The sequence below is a fragment of the Cucurbita pepo genome, unplaced genomic scaffold, assembly GCF_002806865.2.
Source record: "Cucurbita pepo subsp. pepo cultivar mu-cu-16 unplaced genomic scaffold, ASM280686v2 Cp4.1_scaffold000252, whole genome shotgun sequence".
Lineage (NCBI taxonomy): Eukaryota > Viridiplantae > Streptophyta > Magnoliopsida > Cucurbitales > Cucurbitaceae > Cucurbita > Cucurbita pepo.
In genome coordinates, this window is record NW_019646503.1 from 76,154 (window position 1) to 99,545 (window position 23,392).

Genomic DNA, 23,392 nt, shown 5'->3' on the forward strand with positions numbered 1-23,392 from the left:
ATAGCGGTGGGGCGGGGCAGAGCAGGAACGGGGACGGGGTGAAGCGGGGAGTACAATTCCGGTTACCAGCCTTATTTATCTAACATTTAGAAATGTTTGCTCACATTCTCCCCTATTAATAGGGGGTTTCCACCTATTCAAGGCGAGTCCTCGACCTTGAGAGATAAATAGATATCTCTGCGTGTCCTCGACCTCGGGAGATAAGTAGATATCTCTGTCTGCCCATTTCTTTATTTTCGCGTTTTTTTTTTCTCTAAATTTTTTTCAAAAATTTTTTTCCAATATTTGTGGGGATGAGATTTGAGGGAATATGCTTTGTTCCCCTCATCAACTATCTCATATTCTTATTCTTCTCCATCCTTTCTCTTCAAATTTAAATATAAAATAATAATAATAATAAATAAATAAATAAAAAAAATTTATGAGATTTTAGCGTTAGATTTAATGTCTATAATCAATGTTTGTGATATGTTTCAACTTATGAATGTTTGATATTTAAACTTTATAAAGTTTTAGTTATTAATGTAACATATACAGTGAATAAATAGAATTTGTAAAAATATTTTTCGAAAAACAATAAATCGATAACCGAACGCAACTCAACTCTAAAATAGAAAGTTGAGTTGGATTATGAACTCTATTCGAATTGTTCGGGTCACCAATCCAACTAACTAAAAAATTCTCAACTATAAATTATATTCGATTTGTTTATATATTCAAATAAAATGAGTTTAATAAAATCCAAAATTTATAATTTGTTTGAACTTATCAAGAAAAAAAAGTTTTAATAAAATATTTGCATTTTATTTTTATTATTATTATTATTATTTTGACCAAAGGGCCCCTCTCTCTCTCAATAAATATCTAAAAATATTTTCCAATTAAAATAAAAACTATTTATTATTTTGGATTTGTTATTGGTGGGGATTGAAGATGGTGTGGGTCCCATCCCCACTTGGTTACTATCTCATATTCTTATTCTTCTCCATCCTTTACTTAAAATTACAAATATAAATTAATTAATATTCTTAAATTTATTTCACATAATTTCAAATTTTTAAATCAAGATATTATTATCAGGCAGATTTTTATGACTCCACATTAATAAAAAAAAAAATAACCTAATTAATTTTAAATATAAGAATATTATTTAACTCAACAAATGTAATAACTCACACCCACCGCGAGTAGATATCGTTCGTTTTGGATCATTACATATCGTCGTTAGCTTCATGGAGTTTAAAACGCGTCTACTAGGAAAAAGTTTTCACATTCTTAGAATGTTTTGTTTTCCTCTCCAACCAATGTGGGATCTCACAATCCATTCCTTTGGGGGCCAACGTTTTCGCTGGCACACATCCCCGTGTCTTAACTTTATATTATTTGTAACAACCTAAACTCATTGTCAGTACATATTGTCCGTTTTGGCCCGTATCGCCGTCAGCCTCACCGGTTTTACAATAATAACTAAAATCTCATAAAATTCAAATATCAAACATTTACCTAGGTATCTCTATCCTCGATTATAAACTTTAAATATTCTTAATTTCTTTAAAGGGAGGATATGGTTGAGATGTAACACTAAGTTCGGGTTGTGAGATTGAACTAACAAAAAAAAAACGTCAACCCATGAACTTAATCGAATTTTTGTTTTTCTAAAAATTCAACCGAACCTTAAAAAAAAAAAGTCTTGAGTAGTCCAAATTGGTCGGGTTACCGAGTCATATAAACACTTATATTTATTTAATTATTTTTAGTAGTTAAATAAAATAAAATATTTTACTAAATAATACTTTATGGTTATTATTTTGTCAATTCTGAAATCATTCAAGTGATATTCGGAGTGTTCATTTCACCACCAATTACTTCGATCCACAAATCACTCATCAGGTTTACATGAATGGATCGGACGTTGAAAATTTTGGATCGAACACATTGATTTGATGGAATTGACATCTCAGATTCCAAATATGAGTCCCGTCCTTCCATTTATTTTGATTTAATCCTCTCCCAGTTTCACTCCCCATCACAATCATCGATCGCGAAATTTTCACGACAGGGAAGTGAAATTGAACGATTCCTTCTCATTTCCATGATTTCTCAGAAGAAAATGCCGANTATGGTTCGCTCATCTTAGATCCGAAGGGGATCAAGTGAGTGATGTCATCCTTGTAAACAGGAAAATTCATAGACCATTCCCGTCGTCATTGTTTCCGCTCTGTAGAAGTGCAAATAGTAAGATCACCCCTTGGATGTGTTAAATATTTTGGGGTCACGAACCAACGATCAAATCCTGTTCGATAAGTGGAATGCATTGGTTGTCCACACTTTTGTGGGGTCGGTAGGTTCGGTTGGAAGAGTACACCATTGAAAGACCTTTAGCCCTTTAACGTCAGATGCTTGTTCATGTCAGTTCACTGCTGCTAACTAGTTTAGCTCTTTCTCTTGCATGGTTACGACTTCATTCTAATCTGATTACGTCGTATTACACATCATTTCAGTGAATTAATAGGACGTTTTGTCGGAGAACATTACTCCGGTTTTGTGATGTTTCCTGCTGCTGGAGCTGAAAGCAAAACAAAGCGTGACGATACGAAACTGCAATGAGATGGAGACATTATCAATGGCGTTTCTCGGGACAGGCGTCTTGGGATTCAAAGGAGAAGGTAAAGAAGAGGGTGAAAACACCATAGCTTGAATCAAATGCAGGTGTTTGTTTCCTATTAAGAGAGTACGCAGTTTGTTGAGGGATCATTGTCCAGAAATTGTCTATTTACTGAGGACCCTGAATGCAACAGGGAGATACCAACTTAATATTTAAAAAATTAAAATTTAATATTATAACATCGTACCAAAAAAAAAATGTCTCAAACCTATTTTCAACTTGAATGTTACAAATATATTTCAAAAGTAGTAATATATAAGTAATAATATTTATAACAAGCATAGCGGTGGGGCGGGGCAGAGCAGGAACGGGGACGGGGTGAAGCGGGGAGTACAATTCCGGTTACCAGCCTTATTTATCTAACATTTAGAAATGTTTGCTCACATTCTCCCCTATTAATAGGGGGTTTCCACCTATTCAAGGCGAGTCCTCGACCTTGAGAGATAAATAGATATCTCTGCGTGTCCTCGACCTCGGGAGATAAGTAGATATCTCTGTCTGCCCATTTCTTTATTTTCGCGTTTTTTTTTTCTCTAAATTTTTTTCAAAAATTTTTTTCCAATATTTGTGGGGATGAGATTTGAGGGAATATGCTTTGTTCCCCTCATCAACTATCTCATATTCTTATTCTTCTCCATCCTTTCTCTTCAAATTTAAATATAAAATAATAATAATAATAAATAAATAAATAAAAAAAATTTATGAGATTTTAGCGTTAGATTTAATGTCTATAATCAATGTTTGTGATATGTTTCAACTTATGAATGTTTGATATTTAAACTTTATAAAGTTTTAGTTATTAATGTAACATATACAGTGAATAAATAGAATTTGTAAAAATATTTTTCGAAAAACAATAAATCGATAACCGAACGCAACTCAACTCTAAAATAGAAAGTTGAGTTGGATTATGAACTCTATTCGAATTGTTCGGGTCACCAATCCAACTAACTAAAAAATTCTCAACTATAAATTATATTCGATTTGTTTATATATTCAAATAAAATGAGTTTAATAAAATCCAAAATTTATAATTTGTTTGAACTTATCAAGAAAAAAAAGTTTTAATAAAATATTTGCATTTTATTTTTATTATTATTATTATTATTTTGACCAAAGGGCCCCTCTCTCTCTCAATAAATATCTAAAAATATTTTCCAATTAAAATAAAAACTATTTATTATTTTGGATTTGTTATTGGTGGGGATTGAAGATGGTGTGGGTCCCATCCCCACTTGGTTACTATCTCATATTCTTATTCTTCTCCATCCTTTACTTAAAATTACAAATATAAATTAATTAATATTCTTAAATTTATTTCACATAATTTCAAATTTTTAAATCAAGATATTATTATCAGGCAGATTTTTATGACTCCACATTAATAAAAAAAAAAATAACCTAATTAATTTTAAATATAAGAATATTATTTAACTCAACAAATGTAATAACTCACACCCACCGCGAGTAGATATCGTTCGTTTTGGATCATTACATATCGTCGTTAGCTTCATGGAGTTTAAAACGCGTCTACTAGGAAAAAGTTTTCACATTCTTAGAATGTTTTGTTTTCCTCTCCAACCAATGTGGGATCTCACAATCCATTCCTTTGGGGGCCAACGTTTTCGCTGGCACACATCCCCGTGTCTTAACTTTATATTATTTGTAACAACCTAAACTCATTGTCAGTACATATTGTCCGTTTTGGCCCGTATCGCCGTCAGCCTCACCGGTTTTACAATAATAACTAAAATCTCATAAAATTCAAATATCAAACATTTACCTAGGTATCTCTATCCTCGATTATAAACTTTAAATATTCTTAATTTCTTTAAAGGGAGGATATGGTTGAGATGTAACACTAAGTTCGGGTTGTGAGATTGAACTAACAAAAAAAAAACGTCAACCCATGAACTTAATCGAATTTTTGTTTTTCTAAAAATTCAACCGAACCTTAAAAAAAAAAAGTCTTGAGTAGTCCAAATTGGTCGGGTTACCGAGTCATATAAACACTTATATTTATTTAATTATTTTTAGTAGTTAAATAAAATAAAATATTTTACTAAATAATACTTTATGGTTATTATTTTGTCAATTCTGAAATCATTCAAGTGATATTCGGAGTGTTCATTTCACCACCAATTACTTCGATCCACAAATCACTCATCAGGTTTACATGAATGGATCGGACGTTGAAAATTTTGGATCGAACACATTGATTTGATGGAATTGACATCTCAGATTCCAAATATGAGTCCCGTCCTTCCATTTATTTTGATTTAATCCTCTCCCAGTTTCACTCCCCATCACAATCATCGATCGCGAAATTTTCACGACAGGGAATTGAAATTGAACGATTCCTTCTCATTTCCATGATTTCTCAGAAGAAAATGCCGACCCTCTCCAGGTAAGACCAAGCTTGATTGATCGATCAATGGCTGATATTAATGGACTAGACCTTTTCAATTCCCCTATTTCTTGTTTGTAACGTTTCTTAAAGATAATATTTCGCATCGATTGCACGAGAGTGGTTATCGAGTGGCTTCACGTCTCTCTCAAATATGATTGATGACTATTTTCTTTTAATATTCGACATTGGAATCTTTCCCCAATGTAATCATGGAGAAACGACCAAACAAATCCCCACAACCCCATTTTCACCTAAAGAAATTGTTTAGGGCTTCAAGTTGTGCAACTCCTCTGGCTTTCAGTTTTTTTTACCCTTATCCAAATTCGTACTGTTTTAGATTTTGATATTGTTTTTCAGGGACTTTTTTTTTTCTATCATATCTTCAATGATGGATTGGTTTGTTTTTATGATGGGGATTTGAACGAATCTTCCTTTCCTTGATTTTTCTAGGTTCTGGAATGGAATTTTGTCAGAATTCATGGAATCATTTGGCTGCCTCAGTTAGATAGACTAGATTGTTGATGGCATTGGAATCAATTGGGATAATGAAAATTTGGGAGTTAAAACAGTCGATTTCTTCTGTTATGGCATTATCTTAGAGATGAACCTTATCTTGTCACCTGTGATATACATGTGGGATCGAAACCCATTTGAGTTTTTTCTTTCTTTTTCACTTTCATTGTCTCTCATAAGTCATTTCAACTTGTAAAAGCACTCTCAGGGATTGCCATTGGCTGTGTGGGGAAGAAGAGAACCTGGGTCAGATAATATAATGAACATAATTGTGCTTGTGAATTTGCATTATCCATTAAAGAACACGTGGCACAACAAGATATCTCCAATTGGGATCACATGTGGACCCACCTGGCACTTATCCTCCTATGTTCTCACAGGAAAGCATGGATGATATTATTATTTTGTATGCAGAGACCAGAAAGTGAATGAGGAAATTTCCAAAAGAAAAATTCCCAAATAAGATCGTTGTTAAACTAATTGGAAAGAGGCGGCTTCTCTTTCTTTTCTTTTCCCCAAGGATGATGGCACATGGGTGACAAAGCAGCAGCCATCGCCTTCTTCTTATAAATAGTGAGTTGAGGAGTCAATTTAGACATATCTCATTCTTAGCAGCTTAGCTCATTAGTAGAGATCCTTACAAGCATAGTTTCTTGCTTTCATTTCTTACTCTGCTGATTTCTTTCAATAGGGTGTGGTGGAAAAGGAGAGTAATTTTGTTAGGTAAGAAGGAAAGATTGAGAGAAAATGGAGGGAAAGTCTAAAGGGTATCAAGCCTCCTCCTTCGTTGCTGATCTTTTCGATGTCAAGGAGCCGCCATCAACTTCTTCATCAGAAGTCTTTGCAGCAATCTTTCCTTCTCCACAGAAGGTAATGCTCCTCTCTACGTAGAACTTTCTTTCTCCTTTCCAAATTGGTTTAGATTTTGCTGCATAATGTTAAGAGGAGGCTTTTTGAAACTCATGTGGCATTTTATAAAGTTCGTTGCTTAAGGGGTCCCCCTGTTATTTGCCTATTAGCAATGATATATTTTTGTCCTGAATTTCCTACTTCGACTGCTATTGCAAGTTTTGTTGCAGGAATCTCATGTAAAAGTTTTAACTGCAAATCTTCTAATTTATTCCATTATAATTCTTAGGTTTTAATCTTTAAACTTTTATAAATCTTCATCTATTGCTTTAGTTATCTTTAGCAGAAATCTCTGGCAGTCCGTTTCCATTTTGGTATCAAACTCAAGATACGTGACACGGAATTTGAGTCTGCATTTTTACTCAAATATAATATGAAAATTTATTGTTCTTTCTTCGGTTTTGGGCAATGATTCTTGGCCACTTTCGTCTAAGAGAATCTCATCCTCAGTCTTTACTGAGTCTGATATCAATGGCGTATGTTTGAATCAGCATGTCCTTGTATAAATAAATAGTCTTTAGAAAGACGCCTCTCTTTTACTTGTTTTATTGTTATTGTTTTGAAGAACGGAAAGATTAACTAATGGAGCTTACAACCACAACAGCCATAGGCCGGGGAGAAAGACAACCAAAGAATGGCTGGGGCCATAAATTGGCATAGGACTAAAATGAACTTTTATTTAAAGGTCAAAAATAAAATAGGACGTTCAAACTAAAGGCGTGCTCATGACGACTAGAATAAGATTATTCCTCCTGTGAGTCATTGTCAAATCATCACGTTTATTTAACTATTATTTTCTAATTTTCAGGGGGGAGGCAGGAATTCTTCTAGCTCTGGGGATTGGCTAAAACAGGCCAATGGAAATCAACCATCCCACGCCAGACAAGGAAATTCAGGTGTGTGAATTGAAGTATCAATCCCGTTAAAATTAAAGGACAGAAGGGTATGATATGCAAATTCACAAACCACAGGGATGGATTGTTTGAAACCTTTTTAAGAATATATGAGTATATCATTTACAGAAGATAAAGAGTATTATTTGTAACTATTCTTAAGAATATAATCCTCAATTTTAGCCGTTCTCAAGAAAAAAGAAATTAAGTTATGCCTAACAAAAACAAGATCTGATAATTTCAAGGAGGGAGCTTGGAGCCTTGCCATCTGAGTTCATCTCTATACTATGGAGGACAAGATGGTTACTCCCAGGCCCCATCAGCTGGACCATCCCCATCCCCTGCCCCCACTGTGAGTATACTTTGTCAATCAATTTGGATCAATGTCAAAGATGTGTGCTCTCTGCTGTAACTTTTACGATTTTATCAGACCGAGCGAAAACTGATTGTTCTTCTCATGTTGTTGCGATTTCGTTGATGACCCAGTTGAAGAAAAGTGGGGGAGAAGATGATCCAAATGGAAACAACTTCCAACCTGCTTCTAGGGGAAATTGGTGGCAAGGTACAGATAAAGTAATGGACGAAGTTATTGGAATCTGTTCTCATCCGTTTTAGTCTCTGATTTCAAGTACTTTTTGTAGGTTCTCTTTATTATTAGGACGACTGCCTTTCCTTGGTGGCGCATGAATTCCCTCCTATTTTCCAAGGTATGATGTCATTTTTTTCGGCATAAATGTATATTTCGAAGCTTTTTTGTTAGTTACGATAAGTTAGAGTGAATTCGAGAGGCTTATTCGATGTTGCTGCGTTTACTCACATTCGTGATTCAAGTTTCCTTGGAATATTAGAATCCACAGTCAGTGACATTAGTTGTGTGAAAGTGAAATATCAAACTGAGATTGATTTGACTAAGAATATGGTCGAACAAGAGACTTTTCTTTCTCAGTCAGAAGTTGATTCACAATCACTTTCTTTATATTTAGTAATGATCCTTGTGCTAGAACCATCGAGAATTCTATTGGAACCAACGTTTAACTTCCATCGTCCATGTCTTTTCACACACCTGATACCAAGAAGCTTAGAAGCTGCTTCCTTGTGAACCCACTAATAATATACCATACAAATAGGAAATTTCAAACATTTAGTCAAATCATCATTTAATCCGTATTTTTTATTTGTTTGTTTAAATATTATTTTAGTCCCTATAATTTTGTTTGGGTTCGTTCATTTTGGTCCTTGAATTTTTAAAATGTTCGAATATTACGTGGGTCCCTGTATTCTCACATTTGGTTTATTTTATAATCTCTATATTTTCAACTTTTATTCGTTAGTCCCTCAATTTTGAAACCTTCATTTTTGTCTTAGTACTTTTAGTTTTAGTTTGATTATTTGTTCATTGACTTTCTTAAAATGTAGCAGTAAATTTATATTAAAGAGTTTCCATTGTTTGGTAACTCTGTTATTTCTTAATCCTAATCTTTCAGATATATGTTTATTGAGTTAGGTTTCCTGTTTTTCTTGTTCCTTTCTCCTTTCCTTTTAGATGAGAATCAAAATTTTCCTGAGTATGTGAAAAATTACAAACATCGAACGTTACAAAATTCCTCAATGATTTGTGTTAAGAAACTGGAGGTATAACAACATTTTTGTCAATTCAAATATAACTCAATAGATTAGGCCTCAATTACTATTCCAAAGGTTGATGGTTCGATTCTCGAAAACCGTTAAATTCAAAAAAGTAAAAGTAAGTTCTTTACTTGCTCCCTGTCATAGAGAAGCATGGAATTTTGCTAGTTTCTCCCACTCCCCCAACCGTTTATCTTGCCTTCTTTCCAACCATATATTCTTTAGGGTTTGATTAATAATAGCAGTGGCCAATAGAATCTTTGCTTTCCACTTTCAAGGATGGCTGCAAAGCATTTGAACCATACTTCCATCCTAAGGGAAGTGGAAAGTCCCTGAAATAATCCAACATTTATACGACACAGAGAGACCAAATCTTCATGCTATTAGGAAAAAAGAATTAAAAAAAACGATCCATATCTTTGTTTCTACAATTATATACAGATTTCAGGGAGAATAAAGAAAAAGGAAGATTTTTTATATTTCCTGTTTTTCTATTCTTAAGAACATTCCAAAAAAGCACATCATATCATTTCTTAGAACTTGTAGAATTAAGAATTTTTTTAAGTAAAACTTCATCTCTCATGGTTTGGCCTTATACGTTTGGTTGATCTATTTCATACTTTTAGCTACTTTGATCGGCACAATTACTATGGTTACTGATGCTAGTTAAAATTCTCGACTTATGTGACTGAGTTCAGCTGTGTGGGTTGAGGGAGGGGATAATTTGTATCGAATGCCAATTTCGGGTTTGGTCGGTTTTACTTGGTTCCTATCCTTTCTTAGATCTTTTAAATGTATAACAGATTAGGAAAAAACTTAGACGGCATGATGATTTTGAGTTGTTTGTTCTTAAGAAATCATTTTAAGTAAAACTTTCATCTTCATGGTGGTTTGACTTATTCATCAGTTTGGTCAATTCGTTCATTCTTTTACCTGCTTTGATCGACACAATTGCCATGGTTAGCGATGCTAGTTAAAATTCTCTAGTTATGCAACAGAGTTGAGCTGTGTTAGTTGTGGGAGGGGATAATTTATATCGAATGCCAACTTCGGGTTTGGTCGGGTTTACTTGGTTCCCCTATCACACACATTTCTATTCATCACGTACATTTTTTTTGGTGCAGGAATTCATAACGAAGCTGAGCAGTGGAGCTTTGAAGTTGGATTTACATTACATTGTGTATACCATTTCAAATTAATTTCTTGTTTGTTTTTTCTTTTACTTTGAAAAATGGTGTGAAGTTTTCTGTATTTTCTTTCCTTTATTTCCTCTTTTATTAAAACTGTGCCATAATTTTCAGTTCAATAATTATAAGACGATAGATTAAAGACTTTTAGTGTTATTCATCGGACATTGTCAAAAAAGTTACGTAAACTTTTAGAATGATAATTAGTTATACGCAAACGTTCTCTACCAACCGTTTCGAATTTATGTGCACTTTCGTGAATAATTTAATAAACTCTAAATTTACAATATGTATACATATATTCTTAAAATCACAGCAAAATAATTAACTCAATATTGATATAAATCTTGAGAAAAATTGAGTGGGAGGGAAAATGCTAGCGCGTGAAGGCGTGAAGAACAAGAACGATGTAAATGAAAAGCGCCATAGGAACCAGACTCACCAACGGCACGGCGGCCGCCACCGTTTCCCACCGTCGGCAACTTAAAGTCCCTAACTTTATCTGTACCAAATTCAGCAGCGCCGCCACCAAAAACCCACATCCGAGCACCGACCCGACTGCCGACGCCACCATCCCCACGCGTAACGCCGGCGCGTAGGCTACACCATGCTCTCCATCGTCGCGGCCGATGATTCTAATAGCCTGCTTTAGCGCCGAGGCGACTAGGCTGGAGAAGAGGAAGCAGCTGAAGGAGTACACATGGCAGGCGATGAGGCTCTGAGCGGCAGCGGCGGCTGGGGCACAGGGGCCGTCGTCATCGTCGGGAAGTAGGTTGACGGCGGGGTCAGCAGTGGGGTACCAGGTAATGCCGAGGAAGACGGCGAAGGTGAAGAGGGAGTTGACGTTGACGATGCCGTCGAGGGCCATGACATGGATTCTGGTCGAGGAGGATCGCCGCCGTGGAACGACGGACATGGCAGTGGACGGCGACGGAGATGAAGGTGCTAAATCAAGACAATAAAATAAAAGAATTCAAAAGTTTGATTTGATTTGATTTGATTTGGTGGCGGAGTTTGTGTTTCTTGGAAGCAATTAACAAAGTGGCGTCCAAGTTAGAAACATGTCGGAATCGGAACACTGTTGTTCTTGTTTTTAAATATTCTCACTCAAACTTATTTTTAAATTTTATAATAAAAAATTCTTAAAAGAATTGAAAATTACTATATCTATTTCAATAAGATACATCTCTTTTTTCGGTGACTCGATCCTAGAAACTCTATGATTAAATGTGCTTTACTTAGAGCAATTCTATGTTGGTGATCTACTAAAAATCTTCTTGGAATGCATGTGAGTGAAAACAAAGCATGTTGTAAAGACTCGTGTTGGTTTGTGAGGATAGTCTTCACTTCAAATAAACGATGAGTATGTAATGTGATCATGTCAGAAGGAAATGTTGGGGTCATCAGATGTTAAATTCGGATTTCAAATCTTGGACATAGGTCGTTACAGGCGTCATAAGACCTAACCCAGTGGTCAGTTTCACAACCCATAGCTTCTTTAAGCTCATCTTAATCATGGGATTCACTTGATCTAACTCGATGATTGAGCTTACACTATCTAGCTTTTCCCGAGCACTATTAAATTATTGCTATCACGTGACCTAACTCCTCTAAGCACATCTCCATGATTGATTTACTTGTGTTTCGGTAATCCAAAATAGTCCAACTTTATGACCTAACTCCTCTATAACATTTAATTTTGAACATAAATAGCTTTTTGTTACACATTCTTTAGTTCAACTTAGAAAAAAAATAATAAATAGTTGACATTATTGGTAAATTAATTTAAAAATTTTCGTTATGAAAACTAAATAAAAATTATTTAATGGGCATAATATGTCAACGCAGGTTTAATTATGTCAATTGTCAATGTTAAACAGGAGCTGATTTGAAGACTTGAGGGATAAATTAAAATTTCTTAAAGTATTAAGTATTAAATAACAATAGTCCTTATAATTCATAATTTAACCATAAATAAATAATAAATGACTTCGCAAATTATTTTACCAATTTTTTTATTACTCAGAAAAATTAATTAATTTGTGAAGTTAAATAATTTATATTTGAAATTTTTCCACCATATATTTTAGGGTTATTTTCTCATTAATATTTTTATTAAAAATTTTTTATTTTGAATTTTTCGAGTGGAGTTGTTTTTTCCTTTTAATTATTTTTTTTTTAAAATCTATTTATATTAATAACTAAAATCTCATAAAATATAAATATTAAATTATCAGTTAAAAACATTAAATATTTTTAATCATTTTAAAAGTATGATAGTGTTGAGTTGAGTTAGATTGTAAATTATTGTTCGGTTGGGTTGACCCAACAAAAAAAAATGTCAACCCACAATGCAAACTGAATTCTCGATTTTCAAAATTAAATCCAACCCAAACCGAAATCGAAACTTAAACCAACCCAACTTTTATTATTTGAATTGGGTAGGCTAGGTTGGTCGGGTTACACGATCATGTAAATTAGTAACTAAAATATCATTTAACTCAAATATAAAACATTTATAAGTCATACCACATCACTAATATTAGTAACAAAAGTTAAATATTCTCAACCATTTTAAACGTAGGGTAGTGTTGGGTTGGATTATAACATTATTTTTCGGTTGGTTGACTTGACCCAACCAAAAAAATGTCAACCCACAATGCAAACCGAATTCTCAGTTTTCAAAAATTAAATCCAACACAAACGGAAACCTAAACCAACCCAACTTTTATTATTTGAATTGAGTAGGCTAGGTTGGTCGGGAGATCATGTAAATTAGTAACTAAAATATCATTAAATTCGGTATCTGTAACAAAAGTTAAATATTCTCAATCATTTTAAAAGTAGGGTAGTGTTGGGTCGGGTTATAACCTTATTTTTCAGTTGGTTGGGTTGACCCGACCAAAAAAATGTCAACCCACAATGTAAACTGAATTTTCGGTTTTCAAAAATTAAATTCAACCCAAACCGAAAAAACCTAACACAACCCAACTTTTATGATTTGAATTGAGTAGCTTAGATTGGTCGGGTTATCGGATCATATAAACATCCATAAGACTTGAATAATAAACACGGTTGGAGTTGATAAAGTAGAATATTTTTAAAATTTTTGTGACGTATGTGGACCAAACAAAAAACGAGATATTTCAATCCACTCGACTCGAACTCTTTATATTCTAAAGAATAAAAAACTAGACCAAAATTTTGATTTTTATTGGTTGTTGTTTACTTTATTAAATGACTTTAATAATCATTCTTAAAAAGAGAATGAATCTTATTCCTTAAAACTTTATGAATAAGAATTTGAATTATATTCGTACAGAATTAAAAAGTGTTCTTCAAAATGAAATAATAATAATTTTAAAAAAACTAAATTAATAAAAAAAATACATTTGAAGTTTTTTAAAAAATATAAGAATATTAACCAATTTGAGAAAATTCAAAAATATTTTTTTTAATAGTTGAAACATTTTTTTTAATCCTTTTCAAACTTTTAAAAAAATATTTTTAAAACAAAATATTAATATTAATGATTTCAATTCTAAATTTAAAATTTGTTCGAATATTTTTTATTTTTTTAAAAAAATTATAAATATTATTTTAAATTTTTTTAAGTTTAATGTATATTAAAAATTTTAAAAATTGGGAGATATTTGTATTTTTATTAATTTAGCCGTCAAAATGTCAAAATTAATTTCAAATATTTGATAAAGTTATATAGTTTAATGACCTAATTCATAAATCAATATTCAATCTAGCTCAAGGTTAACTAAGCTTAGAGCTGACTATCATCCAGGCCTAATCAATCAAACCTCGAGGCTAATTAAATCCTACAAAAGTCAAAAAGAGGACTACAGGTTCAATTATCCACCTCGACCTAAGCTAAGGTGCCTCAAACACCACCCCAACATGCACGAGCATGCTTCTACCAAAAGCGAACCATTTTGCCCTAGGGCGTGTCACAAACACATTCTCAACCCAAAAAGACTCTAGAGATACAATTCGACCTCTCTGAGTCTAATTCGAAGGAACCGAAAACTCTCGATCAACCCTCATATAGATGGCTACAAAATTACTGTTGATGCACGTGCACGATAGGTGGATTCATTTTATGCAGACTTATACATTAAAAAGCTATGAATTCAAATGTTGCGAAAAATCAAACCCAATTTTTAAAAATTGAAAAATGAAAACCAAATAATTATTAAAATGAATTAAAATATTCTCTCACCAATAATTGAGTTTGGCAAGGTTATTGGTAGTTAATGGGAGTAGTTGAAAGTATAACTAGAAAGGTTGACTTCCAAATTATATTTTAAATTAATATTATTATTAATTTATTTCTTTTGAAAAAAAGAAAGATTCCTTAATTATGATTAATATATGCTATTTTGTCAAACCAAAGTTCAATTCCCACAATGTTTGGTAATGTGTTGGGTGCTACTAGAAAAGGGACATTCTTATATAAACATTAACACATTCATCGTACTATCGTATTTATACCAAAGTTTAAGTAATATTTTAAAGACCCGTTTTTAGGTCATGTTTGATAGAAACTTTTAGGATATTGTCTGTTTTGGCCCATTACGTATTGCCATCAACCTCACGATTTTAAAACGTGTCTGTTAAGGAGATGTTTTCACACTTTTCTAAGGAATATTTCGTTCTCCTCTCCAACCGATGTGGGATCTCATAATCCACCCCCTTGAGGGCCCAGTGTCCTTGCTGACACACCGCCTAGTAATTGACTCTGATACCATTTGTAACAACTCAAACCCACGCTAGCAAATATTGTCGCCCTTGACCCATTACATATCAGCATTAGACTCATGGTTTTAAAACGCGTCCATTAGGGAGATGTTTCCGCACCTTTACAAGAAATGTTTCGTTCACCTCTCCAACCAATAGGGGATTTTACAATCTAAGTTTAAACAGAGAATGAGGGAGTGAGCAGAGAGAAATTTCTCCCTACTAGCTAAATGGGGTTGAGAACAGAGATTATATTCTCCTTCCATGTCCCTACCCAAATTTTCGCCCCACCACCTCACTTTATATTATATATATATATATATATATATATATATATTTTTGCAAACTCAATCCCCGTGAATGAAGATGGTACTTCTGTCCCCACTCTATACCATGGACATCTCTACTTACCATTTGAAAATTCGCCTAATACGCATCGGAAGTTTTATTCTTATATCTAATAAGTCTCTAAACTTTCAATTCTGTGATTACAATATCCAATACAACAGATTAACGGTGTAATTTTAAAAGTTCAAGAACCAAATAGATACAAATTTTAAAATTTAAAAATTAAATTTATGATTTAATTAAGAAAAAAAATCATCGAACTAGGTCGGACATTGTAACGAGGAATAAACTTTATTCCCCATTTTGCCCCCACCTCCAACTTAAAGAATACCTTTTTCTTTTATTAGAGATGACAATGAGGTGGGGGAGAAGGCAGTAGATGCTTTGCCATCCTCAGTTATGAGGAATCCAAATATTTCTAGAAATTTCCCAATTTTTTTTCTTTAAAAAAAAAAAGGAAAAAAGATTTTTTTTAATAAAAAAATCATTTTAGCGAATCGAAAAAAGGAAAAAGGTGTACTGGAAAAAAATTGAATCAAAGATGTCACTATCAATTTCATGAATATAATAATAATAATAATAATAATAATAATATAATTTTTGAAAAGAAATATAACGCAATAAATAACAATATAAAAAAAAAGGAGATTTCTTCTATTAAAAAAAGTGTAAATGATAATCCTGTACAGTGACACTTTTGCTTCCTTTTTTCTTTTTTCTTTTTAAATAATAATAGTAATTTAAATGAAGCATAAAGTTTAATAATTAATCTTATCTTTAACGTTAAATTAATATTAAAATAAAAATTGATATTTGTTTTAAAAATATAAAAAATCTTAAAAATTACGAAATTATCCTTCACTTTTTTTATACGTATTTCAAAATTACTTTGAATTCAGTAAAAATTAAGATTTACAATAATGTGTAGGTAAATGATATGATAGTGTGCACAACTATTGTCAAAATATCTCTTAGGAGTACATGGGTTAGTCGAGTTGGTGACTCAAGTAACTTAAATAGAGTTTACAATTCAATTTGGTTGGGTACATGGTTAGTCTACCTTTTTTTTTTTTATTTATAATTATTTAAAAAAAATTATATATGAACCTTTGGGTAATTTTTTTTTTTATAATTATTTTAAAAAAATTATATATGAACCTTTGGATAAGGTAAGGTTGGATTGTAATCCTATTTTTGTGTTAATTAGATAAAACAATATCGACTATGAATGACACAAATTTTCAATTTAAAAAAAATTTGATTCAATCTAAACACAAAATAACTAACCTAACTCAACTTTTGTAGTTTGGTTTGGGTAGTTAGGATTGGTCTGATTCTCTGTGAACAACTACAATTTATCCAATAATGTAATTAGAAAAAATAATTATATATGAACCTTTGGATAAGGTAAGGTTGGATTGTAATCCTATTTTTGTGTTAATTAGATAAAACAATATCGACTATGAATGACACAAATTTTCAATTTAAAAAAAATTTGATTCAATCTAAACACAAAATAACTAACCTAACTCAACTTTTGTAGTTTGGTTTGGGTAGTTAGGATTGGTCTGATTCTCTGTGAACAACTACAATTTATCCAATAATGTAATTAGAAAAAATAATTATATATGAACCTTTGGATAAGGTAAGGTTGGATTGTAATCCTATTTTTGTGTTAATTAGATAAAACAATATCGACTATGAATGACACAAATTTTCAATTTAAAAAAAATTTGATTCAATCTAAACACAAAATAACTAACCTAACTCAACTTTTGTAGTTTGGTTTGGGTAGTTAGGATTGGTCTGATTCTCTGTGAACAACTACAATTTATCCAATAATGTAATTAGAAAAAATAATTATATATGAACCTTTGGATAAGGTAAGGTTGGATTGTAATCCTATTTTTGTGTTAATTAGATAAAACAATATCGACTATGAATGACACAAATTTTCAATTTAAAAAAAATTTGATTCAATCTAAACACAAAATAACTAACCTAACTCAACTTTTGTAGTTTGGTTTGGGTAGTTAGGATTGGTCTGATTCTCTGTGAACAACTACAATTTATCCAATAATGTAATTAGAAAAAATAATTATATATGAACCTTTGGATAAGGTAAGGTTGGATTGTAATCCTATTTTTGTGTTAATTAGATAAAACAATATCGACTATGAATGACACAAATTTTCAATTTAAAAAAAATTTGATTCAATCTAAACACAAAATAACTAACCTAACTCAACTTTTGTAGTTTGGTTTGGGTAGTTAGGATTGGTCTGATTCTCTGTGAACAACTACAATTTATCCAATAATGTAATTAGAAAAAATAATTATATATGAACCTTTGGATAAGGTAAGGTTGGATTGTAATCCTATTTTTGTGTTAATTAGATAAAACAATATCGACTATGAATGACACAAATTTTCAATTTAAAAAAAATTTGATTCAATCTAAACACAAAATAACTAACCTAACTCAACTTTTGTAGTTTGGTTTGGGTAGTTAGGATTGGTCTGATTCTCTGTGAACAACTACAATTTATCCAATAATGTAATTAGAAAAAATAATTATATATGAACCTTTGGATAAGGTAAGGTTGGATTGTAATCCTATTTTTGTGTTAATTAGATAAAACAATATCGACTATGAATGACACAAATTTTCAATTTAAAAAAAATTTGATTCAATCTAAACACAAAATAACTAACCTAACTCAACTTTTGTAGTTTGGTTTGGGTAGTTAGGATTGGTCTGATTCTCTGTGAACAACTACAATTTATCCAATAATGTAATTAGAAAAAATAATTATATATGAACCTTTGGATAAGGTAAGGTTGGATTGTAATCCTATTTTTGTGTTAATTAGATAAAACAATATCGACTATGAATGACACAAATTTTCAATTTNGAAGTAGTTGGTTTTTTACCTCATTTTAGCGGTTAACTAGCTAACCTCAGGAACATAAAGTCTATCACTAGTAGATATTGTTTGCTTTAGTCCGTTACCTATTGCTGTCGGCCTCACGATTTTAAAATGCATTTAGAGAGGTTTCCACACCTTATAAAGAATGTTTTGTTCCCCTTGAATTTTCAAAGGATCTCACAATTCACCTCTCTTGGTGGCCCTACGTCCTCGCTGGCACGCCGCTCGGTGTCTGACTCTGATACCATTTGTAATAGTCCAAGCCCACCCCACCGGTAGCAGATATTATTTGCTTTGACCCGTTATCTATTGCTGTCAGCCTTACGATTTTAAAACGCTTATGTTAGGGAGAGGTTTCCACACCCTTATAAGTAATGTTTCGTTTCCTTCTCAACGGAGGTCGGATCTCATACCCCATTTGTTGGGATTTTTCCATCTATGAATTGCCATTGAAACCATTACTGTGATGCATTTTAGGACTTCTCCTCATACCGCTCCTTTAATTTTTCGTATCTTTCTTTGGATTCATAGAGATTCCGTGTCCTCCCAAATGCTTTGAATCTATAAGACCTCCAACCATTCACGGTTGGGCCGACAAAACTTGTCCACTTCTTTGATGGAATCTTCATCCATCCCTTTAAAAGAAGGTGGCTGACAACGACACCCAATTGAATCATTAAACCACTTGCACTGCCCGCTATAGTTAAATTCTGTAATGGAGATGCGTTGTCTTCCCATACAAGGCAAAACACTAAGCAAATTGATCATTTTCCCTCCCCTTCCCTATCTCAGGCTGCTCCACTGTTCTAATACCCGTGAGAGTCCTACAAGCCTTACAACTTCACTACGACAGAATGGACAACGAGACAAGAGAAAAGATCACTGGCTTCACAGCTTTAAGAGGTAAATTTTCAATTTCCTATCACAAAATTCTCTGTGGCATTTTCACAAACAGTTTGCGGTCATTCCACACATAATTGCTCGCTTACCCCCTTCTATGTCTCTATTCGATCTGGTTGATTCTCTATCATCTGACTAGAGATTCCTATTTAATTATTCATTTATGTTCTTGTTTAACAGAAGCTGCGGCTAATGACGACAGATTCTTCCTATTTGTTTATTCATTTATGTTTCTTGTTTAACAGAAGCTGCGGCTAGTGCCAGAACAACAAAGTCACATACCGATAAGACAAGTCATCTGGAAGCGACAGCGGCGGTGGAGGCGGCGACGACGGCGGCGAGCAGCCAAATCGACGTGGGTCTTCCTCAAGAATGGACGTACTGAAAAATAGCTTCACCAATCCACGAGAGGGCATTTAGATGAAATCCTTGGGTAATAATTTTCCGTTAGGGGCAAAACCGTAAATAATGTTTGGGAAATTAATACTGCAATGTGAAAAAAAAGAAAAAAGGATTTTTTTATATGGAAATCCTTTGGTAATAATTTTCAAATAAGATGGTATTCAATCCTTTACAATAATTGTTTAAATAATTTAATTATTTTTGTTGTATCTTTAATACCTCTAAATTTTTTACTTCGAAATTTAATTATATATATTACAAAATTGACATTTAGAACAGTAAATAAGGTAAAAGACCTAAATATCCCTAAAATATAACCTAGAACAATGATAGAGTGGAAAATAATAAAAAATTAAATTATAATAATATTTGAAATTGCTTGGACTTTGTAAAAGCTGAATATTCCTTTTTGTATCATGTACAAATTAAATGCATTATTTATTTCCTTTCGTAGCCCTCTCACTCTCATTATAATATTAAATATAAACTTTTTATTAAATTACGATTTTCATTTAATCATTTTACTTTTAATAAAATTTAAAATTAGTCCTCTCGTTAATTAAATTTGAATATTTTAATCTAAATATTTAAACTTATTTAGAAAGTATAATGTAATGTTTTATACCCGAGTATATGAATAAACTGAAACTATGTCCGATTGAGAATGATCTTAAATGATAATATTATCAAATAGTAATGGGATAAAGTGGACAATATGAGTTTGGGCGGTAAAAAAAGGGTGGATTGTGAAATCTCAAATCGGTTGTAGATCTAGAAACTTGTATGTAATGGACCCATTTTAAAACATTTCTTATAAGGGTTAGGATGGTTATAAATTAAAATATCGACATTTTGATGAACATCGACGTCAGAAAACCATGGTGGAAGTATGAACACATAACAAAACGTTCTTCTTCTAATATCACGAGTCCCTCCACCTCCAGTTCCACCATGAGTGTAGAAGATTGGGACAACAAAATCTGTCTTCTTCTTAAACTCTTCATGCAGCAACGCAACACAGCTGCCGACAGTGTTACTTACAGCTGCAGTTCAGCATAAATTATACGCCAAAGACAAGAAATAAACAACTGGCTTACCCCCACGTAGACCCCTTTTTCATCACAAAAACTCTCTCAGACATTTTATCAAACAGTTTGCGGCCATGCAACACCCTCAAGTTGGTAGCATTTGGCCTTTCTGGTGTCCTAATTCAAACAAGATTTGAACGTCTTGGCTAAGCTAAATGAAAAGATCATGTCAGGCAAATAAGGATAACGAGGCCTTCAGAGCCCACTAACACGTCAATCGACGAGCCTCAACGCGTGTCTATGGGAGTGTCGAGTAGGAAAATACTCTCACTCTTAAAGATATACAATCATTTTATGGTAAGTCTCACGGTTATGTTTGTCCAAAACATGTTCACTGTAGCCGTATATCAGATGTCACGGTCATAATTGTCGAAGACCTGTTGCCCAAACTAATTTTACTTGCTTTCATGTATAGTTAGGTTTTTACCATTCTTATCATATCAACATGGGGTGTATAACGATTCCCCAAAATCACGTAACACGTGATCATAATTGTGATTGTTGTTTTTTTGCTTTTAGCCTAAATATTTTCAATGCATTTCCTTGTTCACGTTTTATAAAACATTTTTCTACCAGACATGAGTCGAAGTTCGATCATACATTTAAATTGTTCGCAAAGTGCAATTTTCACACAGTTGGCTTGTTCGTGGAGTTAGAAGAAGTGTCATACAACTGTTGTTCCGTTGTCGTAAAAATTAAAATAATTATTCTCATAATGTTGTTACCCAATTTATATTCTCATACACTCCTTTGGATTATCGTACATATATACACACTATTTATATAACTTTAAAAAATACTCACTTTCAGAAGTAACATTAAAAAGTATAAATAATTTTAGTTTATATATTAATTGTAAAAAAAAAAATTAAACTTTTTTATTTTTTATAAAGTAAAACATATTAATGCTATTTTTAAAATTTCATATATTTTTTAAATCTAGCATTTAATTTTTTAAAATGTTAAAAAAGTGCGCAGATATTTTTTAATGATATTTTTTTTTTAGACTTTGAAGGTTTAGGATATTAGTTAGCAACGTGTCTCGTCTCCGCCGCCTTAGGTTTCTTGAATCCTTATCCACGTGTCACGATGTAACTGGCTGCTCTGTTCTTGAGGCTGACCCTACATTCAAAATTTCTAAATTATTTCCGGGATTTTAAACCAAAAAAAAAAAAAAAAAAACGTCCTCCACATATTTTCTTTTTTTCCCTCTTCATATTTTTCAACACATTAATCTAAATTGCAAAACCAATTATTATTTCTAAATTTAAAAATGTACTTTTCTAACATAAATTTGTATAAGTTTCCTTTTATAATGAAATTCTATTTTATTTCCTATGCATATATATAATATATATTCAATATTTATATGACTAAAATTGACAATTTAAATTTTAAAATATAAAAATGGAAACTAGATAGTATGTAAAACAATTTTAAAAATTCTTAATTATCTCTTTATTTTAAATTATTTTATTAAATTCCGATAAATTTTAAAATTATATAATTTTGTGCCTAATAAATATAATTTCTCCTATTTTAACATTACCAATTGAATCGAAACCTAAACCAATTCGATTGAAAATTTTGATATTCCTTCATCGTGATTTCTATTGTCCACTTTGAGCATAAGCTCTCATGGCTTTGCTTATGATCATTCCCTAAATTAGTCGATGTGGGACTTCCATCATCCAACAATTTCAACAACTAAGAGAAGGAAGAACAGAGGATTTACCAGAAGCCACGGCCGATTTCTTGAACAATCTACTCCCAAACAGCAAGAATCCGAGGCAATGGCCACCGATGGCGACCAAAAATACTCCAACATTGAACGACATGACGGCTAGCATCACTAAATTCACCAATCCAACCCTAACCGTATGCAAAAGAGTCCGGATCAATCCTGCCGCCGCGGCGCTCGAATCTTCCTTAATCAATCGGCTATGCGAAAGCCACTCGACGATGAAAGCAAGCACGAAAACGAAGATCAAGGCCAAGGCGTACATGCCGCCGCGTTCGCCAGGCCAGCGATTGAACAGAATCTCGGCGTTGGCTCCCCAAAAGAAGGTCATGTGCAGCATCATCGTGCCGTGCGTCATCTCCGGCCATGCGGTGGAGGAATCCATCGGCGGCGCCATTCCGTGCATATGGTGGTGGTGTGCGTTGTCGGCGGCGTCCATGGCGGCTCCGGTGCCTGGAAATTTATGTGAGATATTTGGGAGGTCGCTTCGTTTCTGATAACTGATAAGAACGCAGTCTGTTTCAGGAATAAATGAGAGGATTGAGCAAAGAACAGAAGGTGGGACAAGGAAGTTCGGAGGGTAAAGGGATTTATTTCTCCCTCGTATAATGGAGGTCCATGCTAGATACGGCAGTTTAAGAAAACGGGCTTCCACCACAATGGACTAAGTTCGGCTCCATTATGGGCCATCGTGGGCTTCCAATATGGACCGCTTACGCCTTCCATTATGGGTCACTTTGGGCTTTCATTTGGGCCAATTTGGGCTTCCACTATGGGCCGACTTGGGCTTCCAATATGGGACGGCTTAGACTTCCAAAATGGGACGGCTTGGACTTCCACAATATGCCGGCTAGGGATTCCACTATAGGCCGGCTTGGGCTTCCAATATGGGACGGCATAGGATTCAAATATTGGCCGACATGGGCTTCCGCTATGGGTCGACATGGGATTCCCATATGGGCCGACATGGGCTTCAACTATGGGCCTACCTGGGCTTTCACTATGGGACGACATGGGCTTCCACTATGGGC

The 23,392-nt window shown here is 33.2% G+C and overlaps 3 protein-coding genes and 2 long non-coding RNA genes across 7 annotated transcripts; 3 read left to right on the forward strand and 2 right to left on the reverse strand.

The window, feature by feature from the left end:
* The first annotated feature begins 4,780 nt into the window (after nucleotides 1–4,780).
* On the forward strand, nucleotides 4,781–6,024 carry LOC111784638. The gene is made up of 3 exons (XR_002813569.1): nucleotides 4,781–5,072; nucleotides 5,526–5,865; nucleotides 6,003–6,024. It is a non-coding gene; the product is annotated as an uncharacterized LOC111784638 (long non-coding RNA).
* Nucleotides 6,025–6,042: 18 nt separating this feature from the next.
* On the forward strand, nucleotides 6,043–10,340 carry LOC111784637. 3 transcript variants are annotated; one of them, XM_023665273.1, is made up of 7 exons: nucleotides 6,043–6,161; nucleotides 6,280–6,458; nucleotides 7,306–7,393; nucleotides 7,636–7,742; nucleotides 7,877–7,952; nucleotides 8,032–8,097; nucleotides 10,141–10,336. In XM_023665273.1, the coding sequence occupies exons 2-6, from the start codon at nucleotides 6,336–6,338 to the stop codon at nucleotides 8,046–8,048; spliced, it is 411 nt and encodes a 136-aa protein (XP_023521041.1). In that variant the 5' UTR covers nucleotides 6,043–6,161; nucleotides 6,280–6,335; the 3' UTR covers nucleotides 8,049–8,097; nucleotides 10,141–10,336. The 3 variants fall into 3 exon arrangements, 2 of the variants coding, with proteins under 2 accessions (XP_023521041.1, XP_023521040.1); XR_002813568.1 differs by lacking the exon at nucleotides 6,043–6,161 and having other exon boundaries at nucleotides 6,172–6,458; nucleotides 7,620–7,742; nucleotides 10,141–10,340; XM_023665272.1 differs by lacking the exon at nucleotides 6,043–6,161 and having other exon boundaries at nucleotides 6,172–6,458.
* A 235-nt stretch (nucleotides 10,341–10,575) lies between these two features.
* LOC111784653 lies at nucleotides 10,576–11,302 on the reverse strand. Its single transcript, XM_023665289.1, has one exon. The coding sequence runs from the start codon at nucleotides 11,117–11,119 to the stop codon at nucleotides 10,580–10,582; it is 540 nt and encodes a 179-aa protein (XP_023521057.1). The 5' UTR covers nucleotides 11,120–11,302; the 3' UTR covers nucleotides 10,576–10,579.
* Nucleotides 11,303–18,552: 7,250 nt separating this feature from the next.
* Nucleotides 18,553–19,741, forward strand: LOC111784651. Its single transcript, XR_002813573.1, has 2 exons — nucleotides 18,553–19,133; nucleotides 19,376–19,741. It is a non-coding gene; the product is annotated as an uncharacterized LOC111784651 (long non-coding RNA).
* A 1,863-nt stretch (nucleotides 19,742–21,604) lies between these two features.
* Nucleotides 21,605–23,015, reverse strand: LOC111784652 (copper transporter 1-like). The gene is made up of 2 exons (XM_023665288.1): nucleotides 22,356–23,015; nucleotides 21,605–21,742 (listed from the first exon to the last, which is right to left on the reverse strand). Exons 1-2 carry the CDS (start codon nucleotides 22,798–22,800, stop codon nucleotides 21,705–21,707), a joined length of 483 nt encoding a protein of 160 aa, XP_023521056.1. The 5' UTR covers nucleotides 22,801–23,015; the 3' UTR covers nucleotides 21,605–21,704.
* Nucleotides 23,016–23,392: the final 377 nt, after the last annotated feature.